Source organism: Aptenodytes forsteri, unplaced genomic scaffold, assembly GCF_000699145.1.
Source record: "Aptenodytes forsteri isolate BGI_AS27 unplaced genomic scaffold, ASM69914v1 Scaffold11, whole genome shotgun sequence".
Classification (NCBI taxonomy): Eukaryota; Metazoa; Chordata; class Aves; order Sphenisciformes; family Spheniscidae; genus Aptenodytes; species Aptenodytes forsteri.
In genome coordinates, this window is record NW_008794155.1 from 519,333 (window position 1) to 532,954 (window position 13,622).

Consider the following 13,622-nt stretch of genomic DNA (forward strand, 5'->3'; position numbering starts at 1 on the left):
CGACCTCTCCCTTCGTGGAAACAGAGAGGACGATGTAGCCCATGGTGAACAATCTGGCCACTAAAGTAAAAATGTGCATCTGTCAGTAATTAATTGAAGCCAAATTTAATTACAAATCAGGGAAAAAAATAGTACCACACACTTAATAATAAAATTCAAGAAGCTTCAGTGCCATTGCCTAAACCCCAAAGGAATCCAAACAAAATATTCCCCCCTCAAACGTCTAAAAGTCTTATCTGTGAGAGAGTCTCTTTCAAGCTTACTTCTTGACGTTCAATAGAAAAGTAGTTCTGATTAACTGTTTTCACCACCTTTTCAGTATCTTTTTGAGTTAAAGGTCATCGAAAATAGTGGTGTGTGCTTAAAGCTAGTTCGTAACCAATTGTGTCAGCTGGGGCTCTGGCTCCCAAAATTGGATTGTAAGGTTGGATTGCATGTAAATATTCCAATCAGCTATTTGAGAAAAAAAATTCGGGAAGGAATTGAGAGAGAACCCAAATAATTTACAAATGAAATAATACATTTCTGTAACCTCTTGAATATTCTAAAGGTGAGAGATTTGCTGTGATTCAGCTTCAGCCCCGTTCCAGTTTTGCTGGATAACGTCAGTGAGGTCAGCAGGTTGAGACGGGAGGCTCTCAAGAGCTCTACCCAGGGTCCTAACAGGGGTCTGAAAATCCGGGTGGCAGGAGGAGACACAGGGAAGGGGTGGGACGTGCAACAGTGGGGCTGGAAACGCAGCCCCTTTCTACTCCGGCTGTGTCAAATAGCAGCTGTGCGTGCAGAGAGTTGAGAGTTTTCTTTGGGGTATGGGGTGTATGAGGAAGGGGAAAATGCATTTGATTTCCAGGCAGTAAATTCCTTTGGAAAATGTCACTTAAGGTCTGTCACAGTAGGAACAAGAATTTCAACTATAGTCCGAAATAACAGACTATAAAATGAGGGAGGGAGAATGTACTTTTAAATCAAAATATTAAAAAGGGATTGGCAGTATGAGTTCAAACAAGCTATTCATTTCTACTGTATTTTAGCATACAAGACAAACCCCAAATCCAAAACTATTGAACTGATAGCAGCCATGAATATTTATCACTGTGTACTATATGTACATATAGTAATTACAGCAAGAGGAAAAAATATTTTGCTTTACAATTAATATTTGTGAACATTTATGAAAGTACATAACAAATAAATAAGACAAACACATGGCCTAATTAAGATGAAAGGCATGACAACCCTTGTGATTTGTTCTGAAAAGTAAAGACCGTTAAAATAGTAAGACTTAATTATTTCTGTAAACATTTCAAATTATGCTCTATCTAGAAAACCTTAATTTATGAGCTCTATTATAATATCTATAAGCATTTTTGACACTTGTACATTCCATGTCAAAAAAATTACTGTTAATTTATTATTTATTATCTGTATACTGTCATATATTATCGCTTATTAGTATTTATTGTTCAGAAATTCAGAGTCATCTATTGTTTAATGGGAAATGGAAAAGCATTTTCTATCTGATTGCAATTTGTGTATTCTTGGTCTAGTGGTAAAAATGCAACTTCTGCAAGCTGATCATATAAAAATGTATGTAATAATAAAAATAACTGGTCTGTTTAACATTCCAGGCATTAATAATTCTATCTGATATACAGTTTACGTTTGAAAAATTACTTAAAGCCAAATCCATGGACTTGTCGGACTTGCTGGGTTGAAATCGAGGAAACTGTATGATGGAGGAACCAAAGCCCTCAGGTTTGATCTTGAGGTGCTTGAAGACACCATCGTCTTTGAAGCCCTTGTTTCTCAAGGTGGATATGTCCATGGTCACACCTCTTGCCTTTTCCTTGACCTTTAAGGAGGCAACGTAGCAGAGCAGTGTTCGGTACTTCTTATCCCAGTCGTGCTTGCCTTCACCAGGAGGGTGAGCTGCTCCTAGTCTCACCGCAAATGCTTTCCCTAACGGCTCCTGTTATTTGCTACAAAATTTGGGTTGGTTTCTGATCAATTGGAGAAAATGTAGCTATCGGCAGTGGCATGACTGTGTTCTGTGTTTTACAGTTATCGATGACGACTTGTTGGGTCGTAGTGCCTCTGTGGTCTCTGGTTGCACCCTGACTTCGCTCTGCTGAGCGCACAAGAACCGTGCCCAGAATAAAACCGTAATTGGGGTAAAAATATGAGGGTTTAAGACTCTGCCGTATGACATTAGGCCTCCCAATTGAAATTTCAAGAAAAATAAATGTATTTATAGGTACGGTATAATTTGGGGCTCGGCGAGAGCAAAGCGGTCAATGCCTTGTGAGACGTACGGTGGGATTTGATGCCTCCAAGTGCTCAAGGTTTTAGTTCTAGATTGGTGCAAAAACACTTCAAGCCTCACACTCCCCTCCTGAAGGAGGGGTGAATGTCAATTCAGTCAGTGCTGTCTAATGAACAGTCTTTTTTTTAGTACCTGTATCCCCCTAAAAGGCTCATATTTGTAGCGATATCCAGATCTAACTCTGTTTCATTGTAATACTGCACCTGGAAAACCTGCCGGATCTACAATCATAAACTCATTTTACTGCCAATGTGGTTGTTTTGCAGCAGGGACTTATGACCTTGGATTTCATTTGCAGTGCAGGACAGTCCCTGTTGCTGCTGCAGGATCGTACCCTACAGTATTCCTCCTTTTCCAGGGAGAACTGGGTTACCTGTGCTGCGATGCAAACAGTGGCCGCGTCCGTCAGTCCTTCATACTGGCAGAGCTTCTGCCAGACAGAGGGAATGTTCCAGTACAAATCAGGTGGTTTTAAACTCGCTTTGTGCTGTAAGCCTGGTGAATCGGGGAGTTCAGGCTCCATATCCATAGATACATAAATATGCCCTGTGTGGTCTCCCAAGAGGAAGGCAAAATGTGTTTTTAGTTAAGTTGCATGGGAATTTAATTGAAAGATTTAGGGCAATGCCATAAAAGAGTAAATCGCGGTTACGTGACACAAAGATTTATAAAGCAAAATAAAAATACTTTAGCACCTTTACTTTTATAATTTGCTTGATAGAAATGGAAACCTATAGTAGTCATTTTGTCTGCCATAATTAAAAAAAGTAAAGTTTTTTATATTTTACAGCTTTTCAGTCCTTTGGAGTAAAATAACGGGGAAGACAATAGCAAAGGTCAGAGCGTTCTCCAGACACATCGTGGCTCTGAACCTGCAAGCACGCTCAGCTTCCTTCCCATGAATATTTGTATGAATTAAGCACACGCTTAACTTAATTCACATAAGTAGTTCCTCAGAAGTCAGAAGGACTATTAAGTGATTCAGATTAAGCACAAGCTTAGCGTAAGACCGGGGCTTGTGTGGATGGTGGCCCTGAAATTTGGCCAGCCTCCAAGGCAGCGATGCTACTGCATGTGTGATGGTCCTGCTCTGTGCGAGAAGGTCACTTGTAACACAGAAAAATACTTGGGGATATTTCGGAGAGGAGGGCTAGGGCAGTCGTGTTAGAAATGTGACCTTCAACGCAGGTTTTGTGACGATTTGCACGCTATTGAAGAGTACTGTATATATTTATTATATGTTGTAGCGTTGATAGGTCTAGATAAGAATACCATAATAGCAGTTGAAATGTGGGGGGGGGGGGGGGGGGGGTGGTAAGTTAATATTTTAGTGGGTGTGTGAGATGGTAAGTTAATGATGTAGCTGTTAATTTGAATTTAGCAGACGTTTTAAATATAGGTTTCTCTTACAGAGACAAAAGTTGCAATTTAAAGCTCTTTGGTGGTCTAAAAACAGCTTAATTCTCTAGTAGCATGGTAATAAGTACTAATCCAGCTTATACAGTGATTGTAGTATGTCATGTTTGTGAAAGATTGCCTAACTCTGCTTTCTCTGGGTTTTATGTTAATTTTTTTAAATTAAACATAAAACCTTATAACATCTTTATGCTGAGATAAACTGTTCAATTTAACTTGTGCTCAAGCAGCAGCTGTCAGGAATTATCATGTTTCGAGCGTTCTTGCCATCACCTTGTGTCTCTACCTCCCGGATACACTCCGTGGGATGATAAAGCTCACCTTGTTAGCATTTATTACTTAAATAATGACCCGAGGTAAAATGAAAGTTGATGTCACACGGAATGACAACTGACATATATTTATGTCGCATGTTATGTTATAATAAACTTTCCTTTCTTCCTCTTGTAATAGGTGTTAAGTGGAAATTCACTCCAGCATATCCTCCAGTGCCCTGCGTGAGTCCATTAGCCACGTACGTGGCTGCTCTGTGGGCATGTTCGCGGGGACTCGTGCTGTCAGGTGTTATTTAAGCTCGTAATGCCGGAGAAATTGGTTATCGCTGGTAGTTAGCAGCTTTTATGCCGGTAAAGAAACAAGTATAAGAGCACCCCATATCCGTTGGGTTAAATTCTGGAAATGCTGTGAAGTAACGGAAGCGAATCAAGAAGGGTGTTTCCTAATAATATTACCACTTAAATGGGTTTGGGTTTATTATTTTTTTTTCTGTAAAAAACATGAGCAGTGTCATTTCAGGCTCTAAATCTGAATGTGCTAGTAATCGCCACGGTTTTCTCTTGACACTGGCTTATTGATGGACTGGGCAGTGACAAGCGATCTGCTTGTTAATTGAGTCTTATCCCTTCCCATTTACAGTGGAGAAAATTTGGGTCTACCTCTGGCAAGCTTTCCAAGTTTTCGGCCTTTCTTGCCTTACTGGAAGCCAGCCTCCGGCTCTCTCTAATGATGCTATTGAATCTCCCGGTTTATCTAAGCCGGTACTGCAAACATTATTTTCCTTTCCTGTGGATTTGACCATCTTTTTTTCATATTCCTCTTCTAGTTATTCCTTTGTCCATCTGAGCAAGTTCAGATATTTCAGAGCTACACGGTTTTGTCCAAGCTTAAATCTCGGATCTCATTTCTCGTCGTGCTCCCCGTTGCCCTTTTCTCTCCAGTCGTCATGTTAACCTTGGCACCCCCACTGTCTTCTCTTTCCACTCTTGCTTTTGTGCCTTGCTCTTTGCTGTTTCCCATGTTTTCAATCCCAATGTGCCATCTCTTTTTTTTTCTCTCTTCGTTCAAATGCAGCCAAGTTCATAGACGCTATCCCACATCAATTCAGTTTTCTTCCTAATTCATTGCAGAAAGAGGTTTTCTGAAAAATCAGTAAAGGAAGGGATAAGCTATAGTGCAATCCAGAAATAGCCAAAGTTTTGCCGAGCAACCATTTCATCTCATTTCTGAGATCTGGCGTATGTTTTCTCCTGTTTGTATTTTTCTTTGTCACTCTAGTGCTAAACTCGCAGCCGTCTCTGAGCAGGGGTATTGCATCACCCGTAGGAAGTTTTCCTGCCCCTGCTTCGAGTCTGGCACCCAGGTCGTTTTGAGGTCCGGAGGTTATTACTCTTCGTGACAAATAAGCGATGACTTAGGTAAAACTGGTTTTTCCTCTTAGTACGGCTCATAATAAACCCGAGCTCGTATCTTAATTGGCATTCTGTTTGACAGTCCCTTTAGAACGATCAAATATTTGATGAACATTCATCTCTTACTTTCGTAAGCCTTTCAGATTAGCATTGACTCAGGTTGATGAAGATGGATACAGGATCTGTTCTCTAGGAAGTGTTTGTTCTGTAGACACAGATTATCTAAGAATGGTGTGTGTTGGCATAGGTGCTATTATGATACATATATGGCTATTTGGGGAAGTTCATGAGTTTTAAGGTTGACAGCCAGGATCAGAAGTTTTTAGTATTAGTGATGTCGGTTTGGCAGTAATCTTGAACACAAAATCCATGTAAAAATAGGAAGAAGAGGAATAAAATGGGATAAAGAATAGGAAGAATAGGAATAAAAATAGGAAAAAACAGGAAAGATCTTAAAAGGATTAAACATTGCATAAATCAATTCTGAATGTGAACCACTAAGATGGTGGATAGCAAAAAAAAAAAAAAGTCAGAAACATGCTATGTTGAAAAGTAGTTTATTAAAGCTGAATGTTTTACGTGCAATAAATACCTGGTCTCAATTTTTTTTTTAATTTTTTTTTTTTTATTCCTTATGATGAGAAATGTATAACACAAACGTCTGCGGCTCTGCAGGTCCCCGTAGGTTCAGGATTCAGTTTGCTTGAAAGCAGCGTTAGCCAGGGGACAGGACATGCTGGCATACTTCTGGTGAAATGCAGGGAAATCTGCCACTGGTTACGGTAGGGTCACAATTTCGGATTACACATTTAAATACATTCATTTTCTGATAGCCTGGTAAGTTATTCGAGGCTAAGATAGCAGCTTGTTAGTGTTGTTTGTGCCTGCTTTATATGATTGAAGGCTGTGTGCAGTGTTGTAGACTGTGGAATAGCAGGAGTGCTACGGCAGTACTGGGGTGCAAGGGTAGAAACAAGATTTCATTATAGAGGAATACCTAATAAAAATGTGAAAATAAAACAGAAAAAGGGTGGGGGAAAAAAAACAGACCATACTAGATAAGTGCACTGCATAAATCAAAAGGGTTTATGTCATAAGATGAACATGTGCCATTCCTGCTCATATATTGAATTTCAGTAGTTGGTTGCATAAAGAAGTAAAGTGTAATGAAACTGGCAAGCAAAGTATTCCCTAGTCAGCCTTATCTTTGTTCCATTTGTCCTTCAGATACAGCTTTTCTTGCCTTTTTCAATAAAATCCATCCGGCTTTTTTTATTTTGCATCTCTCTGTAACCGAGCTGGGAAGACCAATGAGATTCGGTGCTTTTCTAGTTGGGTTCTTAGCAGCTGCTTTTTAAGAGATCAAAACTTCGAATGCTGCTACATGGTATTAAGGCTTAGCTATTGATGTGTCCCTATAGGGGTTATGTTTTTCTTGGGGAGGGTGGGGAGAAGGGGAAGGGGTGACCCCTGCGAGCATGCTCACAGACAGTAAACACTGCTCTCCTTGTTTTCCAGGATCCTTTTTGCAAGCTCGGTGCTTAACCTGGCTGAACTCGCTGCCCTCCGCCCTGACCTTGGCAAATTGAAAAAGGTCCTCTACTTCCATGAGAATCAATTGGCATATCCTGTCCAGAAATGCCAGGAAAGGGATTTTCAGTATGGATACAACCAGATTCTTTCATGGTAGGTGTTTCTCGCACCGCTCTGTGTTATTTAAGGTGTCCTTCTGTCTACAGCCTTGCAGCATCGTAAGCCGGAGGAGTCCTCCTCCGTCTAAATGGTGACCCTGTAGCAGACCGAGGTACCAGCAGAGTCCCGAAGAGAGGCTGATAAACGTGTTGCGGCAGAAACAGTTTGCTCTATAAACTCATCTCAATTTCTTGTATAAAGTCCGCCGATGCTATATTGGGCTACCATGGCGTACCCGTTAGCGGTGTGGGTTTTGACCTGTCTCGTGGCCGTAAGCGAGATGCTTTGTTTCACGGATGCTTCGCAAAGCCGCAGCTAATCGGCTCTTGCTTGGCCATAGCCTTTACTGCATCCGACTGAAATTATATAGAGGGTTTTAGGGAAATAAACAGAAATTAAAATGTACTGCGGCACTTTTCTTGTGAAGAGAGGGCAGTAAACATACCAGATAAATCCTTATATTTCTTTCATCTAGTATTCAGAAATTGTGCAGTGCTAAAATACCCAGACGTTTTAAAGGCTGCAGTCCTTTATTGTTGCTAAAAACAAATGTATTTCTCGAATCTGAGTTAATGAAAGAAGTTAATAACAGCCACACTGAAAAGCTTTGTGGTTAGGCACTGTACAGACCTAAGTGAAACAGCAAAACGCAGTTGTTTTGAACTGAAATAAATTCATTTCCATCATCTTTCTCACCTATCTGTTAGTAGGAGACTTATTAGGAGTAGGGATTGAGCATTTTAAGGTACAAGTTAAGCTTTTGCATCTTTATAATACAAGCCAGTTGATACTGAGATTTCTCAAATAATGATCTGTGTATACGCTGGCCATTCTGTGCCTGCTTCTGCCGCTGCATTTGCAACATGTTTCACTTACTGAGCAGTAAAGATGGGAAAGTATAGTGAAAGATGTTTTGAAAACAGAAGCAGCCATTTTCAGATGCTGTAACAAAAAGATGTATTTTTTTTGGCACTGGCGCAAGGAATATTTTTTTTGTATATATTTTGCTTTATTATGGCAGTTATTTTTCACACATCTGTTGTAAGCTGACAAACATTTAGCCTCAAAATATGCATTTTTAAGAGCAGTTATTTCACACATCTGTTGTAAGCTGACAAACATTAGCCTCAAAATATGATTTTTAAGAAAATAAAAGTATCGTTTTTTATTAGGGGGGGGGAAAAAAGGAAAAAAAAAAAAAAGATGTTTTGGAGATGATTAAAATTGGAGCACTTTGAATCTCCAGGTTGGTGCTTTGGATAATTAGGAAAGAGATTTTTTTTTTATTATTATTATTATTTTTTTCCTCCTTTTGGTTTCTATAGAGTTTATGTAATAAAATCACACTTTTCAGTGATGGCTGAGATTCCTTTTAGCTGCTCAGGCAGCGATGGTGACGGGATCTTTCCAAATTGCCAGTGATATGCAGAACCTCTAGGAAAAAGTTGGGCGGAGGCGACGTCATGTCATCGTTAAATCAGTGCAGAAAAGATGACGGGGGTCGTTTGTACAAAAACGAGGAGACCAACGGGTTAAAAACCATAGGTGGGGAAGAGGGTGGGGTTCCAGAAAGCATTTCAGCTCCTGCAGCCTGCTTGAGAAGGTTTCTTTCTCTCTCTCATGGTTTTTTGGGGTTTGTTTTTTTTTTTTTTTTGCTTTTCCTGCTGACTCCTGCTGCTTTGATGAGCAGTGTCAGTTCTCTTTCTTGACCAGACAGCAGTGAGATGCGGTGAGGATGAATGACAGCCTCTCACCTCAAATATACTTTTCAGCAGCCTGGTGACTTATGAACGCGTGTCCTCAGTGTATCTTGTGACCCATAGGTCTGTATTACAATATATAACGTATTGAGAAAACCAACCGGCCATAAAGCATTTCTTACCTCCGTTAGCGTTGCGTGTTTGCCAGTGTAGCTAAGATTGTGTCAGAACTTCCAGGATAAACTTCCAGATATTTCAGGTTTTTTGATAGCTTCTTGTTTTCTCCAGGCTGACTCTAAGCAGAGAAATAATACCTACATTATCATTTAACTACACCTTAAAATTATTGATCCGGTTGATTTTAAAACACAGCAGTAAAGAACAAAACATTGCGTTAATATGCCAAATTTTTTCAAACTTTTTTTTGGTACTTTGTGCTATGTATATTATATATATATTTAGTGAATTTACTTTTAATCAGGATTATGTCCGCATAGGTTAAAATAACATTCTGTTTCTCTAGTATCCTGCTACCTGACTTACTTGGTCAGTCGAAGGTAGGTTAACCGAAGGCAAGTTGTCTTTCAGGACGAAGGATTATTTCTAAGGAATTTTCATTTTCTTCCAAGTTTACTTCTACAAAAGTCATGTAACAGTGGGCCTTATCTATTTATAATACTTTTAAGAGATAATGGCAGTAATATTATTCTTGCCATTTTATGAACAAAAAGTGATCCACAGATAGAATAGGATGTGCCTCTTTAGATTAATAATAGTAATTTATTACTTAGTTAAAAAAAAAAGTTAAAAAATATTTCAGAGTGAATAGACAGAAATCAAGACATTTCTAATATAGGTACATATGCTACTCCTAAGTCACGTGAAAAGGCTGATTTTAATCAGCATTCTGCTTGCACCTTTTGTTTGTTTATGAGAATATGTATCCTATTTCCATTGCATTTAAAATGATTCTGTTCCTTTCGCAGCAGCAGTACATTCATTAATCTTAACCACTTTTTACAGTTTGGTTGCTGATGTTGTGGTGTTCAACTCTGCTTTTAATATGGAATCGTTTCTCACATCCATTGGAAAATTTATGAAGCTGATTCCTGACCACAGACCTAAGGATTTGGAAAAAATAATCAGACCGAAGTGCCAAGTTCTTTATTTTCCAGTCAGGTTTCCTGATGTGAGCAGGTCAGTACATTTTCCATGTCATAAATTGCCTCCAGTCTGTCAAAACTCTCTATTTATGGTGACGTTCTAACTAATCAGCTAAAGCATCATTAATGAAAGAGTTTGATAATATGCAAAATCCCCTAATTGATAAATGTATTTCAATAATCAGAGTCTATTCAGGCAGCGTCTTGATCTGCCGAGCCTGTCCTTAGTGCGTCGTACAAACTTGCATCGTTCAGGATGAGTGATTTCCCACTTGTTTTAGTCTTTAAGGAGTTGCCTGCTCCTCAGCTCTGTATATATTTGTACAGGGGAGGTCAAGGAGGAGAAAGAAATGCTAGGGAACAGTAAAAGTGATAAGCCTGTAGTCAAGAAGCTATATTTCCCTTGGTGTGTTGCAGTGGGGTTTTATTCCCTCCTCCCTCCCCTACCTCTTCTTTTATTGCTTTCCAGGTAGGCGAAAAGCATCCCAGTAGCAGGGAGCGGACTTGCAGATGTTGGCATTATGTGCAGCGGTAGTTGCTCTTCAGTCTTCCTCGGTTACGCTGAAGGACGTTTTTTATTACCCTCTTTTCAGAGCCCGTCTTGAAATTAGTGGTGGGTTATGTGGCTCAAAGGGAACATTCGCTAGATCCTTTTCACTTTTGATTAAACCTGGCACAATTGTTTTTCCTGTTATAAGGGTTTCTCCTCCCACCGAACAGGAACTTTGCTTCAATGGGACCGGTACTAAATAGAGTATGATTTTGCAATTTGATTATACTCTTAAAACCAACACGATGCTGGGTACATTTCCTTGCTGAAATAATGACTCTGCAAGAGTCCGGCTTTTGATCTGCTAATACTTGAGATCTTTGTCCCTGACCAGCTTGTACTTACAGTTTTTTCAAAGGCTAAATATACATTTGTGGTAGTTTGGGGTAGAGAGATTTGTAGTACAGGAGCTGAGGTCGTGCACTCTATCGAAGTTTACGCTGCAAGGTTTGCATTTCAGTATCTTGGAAAACTTTATATTCTAAAACGCTGATGCAAATCGTTTAAAAGTCAATGTCTAAAGTTAAGTCTTTGAACCGATGTTTTTGGCAGGTGGGTTAAAATCCTCCAGTGTTCCTTAGGGTCTTGGCTGCCTGGATGGCGGTGGAGATCAGTACCTGTGTATCTCTGAGGATCTACTATTGCTTCTCAGAGACCATGTTTTTCAGGAGTGAGGGAATGCTGTGAATGCTTAGCATATTTGATATCGAGCCATTTTAAAAGGGTCCCGTGGTTTTTTGGCATACCTTAGCAAGTCATGTGGCCCAAGCCTAGTTTTGGAGATGAAGTTGTGATAACCCTGTCTCATATATTAAATCAGCTCTTTTGGACCTGTCAGCCCTGGCAGATGGGGTCAAACGAGACCTGACAAATGAGTCTGAAGTTATACGCACAGTGATCGTTTGTCCAAAGCAGAAGGTGATTAGGTAGGTAAAATCAGGAGTCTGCTACCCAAACTGGTCAAGTGGGAAGATCTCACATCATAGTGTGTGCTCTTCTTAATGTCCTGCTCTTGTATTAAACCTCATCTCACAAAGCAGGACACCTTTCACGTTTTCATCGTGGTCGTTGCACTTGAAGTTATCTCGAACAGCTACTTTCAGCAGTGATGGACAAAATTAAGGTGTTCATAAACAACTGTGTGACTGTGCAACTTTCTCAGCGGAGTAATTAGAAACACAGATTAATATCAGCTCTAGTATTTCTAATATATATTTTATTCAACAACTAACTCTAGATGTAAGTCCTGGGGTTTTGTTGTTTCTTTTTTAGACAAAGCCCAATATCATCACAGAAAAAAAAGCAGAAGAAGGGACTGCTTCTGCATAACTCTGAAGTTCTTTGGGTTTTGACCTTCAGCTGCAGCCAGTATTTACTATTTCTTTACAAGATCATGTTTTAAATAATGTTGAATGCACCTGTGGCAATTGAATGCTGTTTTTAAATTTTGACTGTATTAGTATAGTGACTGAATGGAAATTGAGGAGAAAAAGGTTAAGAAAAATTGTGGCCAAGCTAAAATTTATAAAGCAAGCTCTTAGCCCAGAGTGTTTTTCAAGTTATTTTCAAATGGTAATTTGCTTTATCCAAACCAAACTCATACAGTGTAAGTAAGTGATTATTTGCATGACTGACAATCATTTCAGTGCCTGCAGTCTTTTTAAAATGCATAATTTTGCTTTGATGTTGGGAAAATATTTAAAAATTCTGAAGGCAAAATAACTAGGGTGATTTTTTTTTTTTTCTTTACTTTGACCTCTTTTATTTTGCGTGTGAACCTCTCAGGGTGTGTTTGTGTCTTAAACGTAATCTTCATTTGGATTTGGGAGAGAGTTGATCTAAGAAATCATCCTCACGCGTGTGATGGTGATTTTTTAAAGATTATTTTAGATTAATATTGTAATTGTAGGGCAAAATAAAATATATCTGACCCTTGATCAAAGCCAGTGTAATAAAGGAGCATGTCACATGAGTTAATCCTGTAACGTACCTACCTTTTAATGTAATTACTGTAGATGATGGTACACAAACTAGCACAAGCAGCATAGTAAATGATCGCTTAAGAGTGAAGGTGTAATGGTGAAGGATACCCTAGGAAATACTTGTGAGTACTATTAGAGGTACCATTATACGTGTGTAATGTGTATTTAAATATTTCAGATGGGCATCTAATCACTGCTTTCCTACTTGTGCGAGGCAGTTATCGATGCTTTTTTAATATTCTTCTTTTTAATAAATATTTGTCATAAGGGCACATATTGGTGTTCCCGGGGCAAACAACCAGACTGTGGTCCTTATCTGGCAATGAGAAGAGATGAAAGGATTTGAGGATTTAGCAGAAAAAGAAATTTACTGACCTAATCCTCCTGTTTTCTGGTTCTGACAACGACGAGCTTCCATATTGTAGCCTGTGGTGCCACGGCTACTCCGTGTATATTCATCCTCTATAATTTCTGACTTTGAATTCTCCTCTTCATACATTCTGTTGAAGTATATTATGTAGAAATATGTATCGGAGTACTTCTAAGCTTGGAGACAAAAAAACCCTCCAAGTTAAGGCTGTCACTTCATAGGTATTGCAAAGGATGTAGACCAGTAGCTGATCTTATGTGCCATATGTGCTGCGTATCAGACTGGGGTCTTATAACACAGTGAATTAAATTCATTGTAATTCACACTTACACTGTCATTGGCTTAATTTCAGTATATTTTCTATTGTAATGTAAATAAAATCCTAAATATTTTTTTTTCCTACACAATCAATAAAGTCTATTTTGATATAATCTGTTTCCACTTTTGCACTGGAAAACTATGGTCCAGGAAGAAAATCCCCTTTCTACTGATGTTGTCTCTGGTACTTGCATCTCCAAATGCCAGCAGACCCTGCTGGAACACCTCTGGAAGGCCTTTGTTGATATTTTGTATGAATTCTCTCGGCCCATCTGCATCCATACTGTCTGTGGCAGTCAGCAAAGCGGGGTCAGATTTAGGTACTCTTTGGAATTCATTTCAATGAAAATTGTAATACAGATTTTGGTTATTGTTATGGTTTAACCCCAGCCGGCAACTAAGCCCCACCCAGCCGCTCGC

General features: G+C 39.2%; 1 protein-coding gene across 1 annotated transcript in view; it reads left to right on the top strand.

Moving 5' to 3' along the window:
- GTDC1 (glycosyltransferase like domain containing 1) overlaps positions 1 to 13,622 on the top strand; it is a 132,025-nt gene that overhangs the window by 29,866 nt on the left and 88,537 nt on the right. The window contains exons 2-3 of the mRNA XM_019472274.1: positions 6,946 to 7,113; positions 9,843 to 10,016. Of these exons, the coding sequence (XP_019327819.1) occupies positions 6,946 to 7,113; positions 9,843 to 10,016 (342 nt within the window). The remainder of the gene's footprint in view (positions 1 to 6,945; positions 7,114 to 9,842; positions 10,017 to 13,622) is intronic.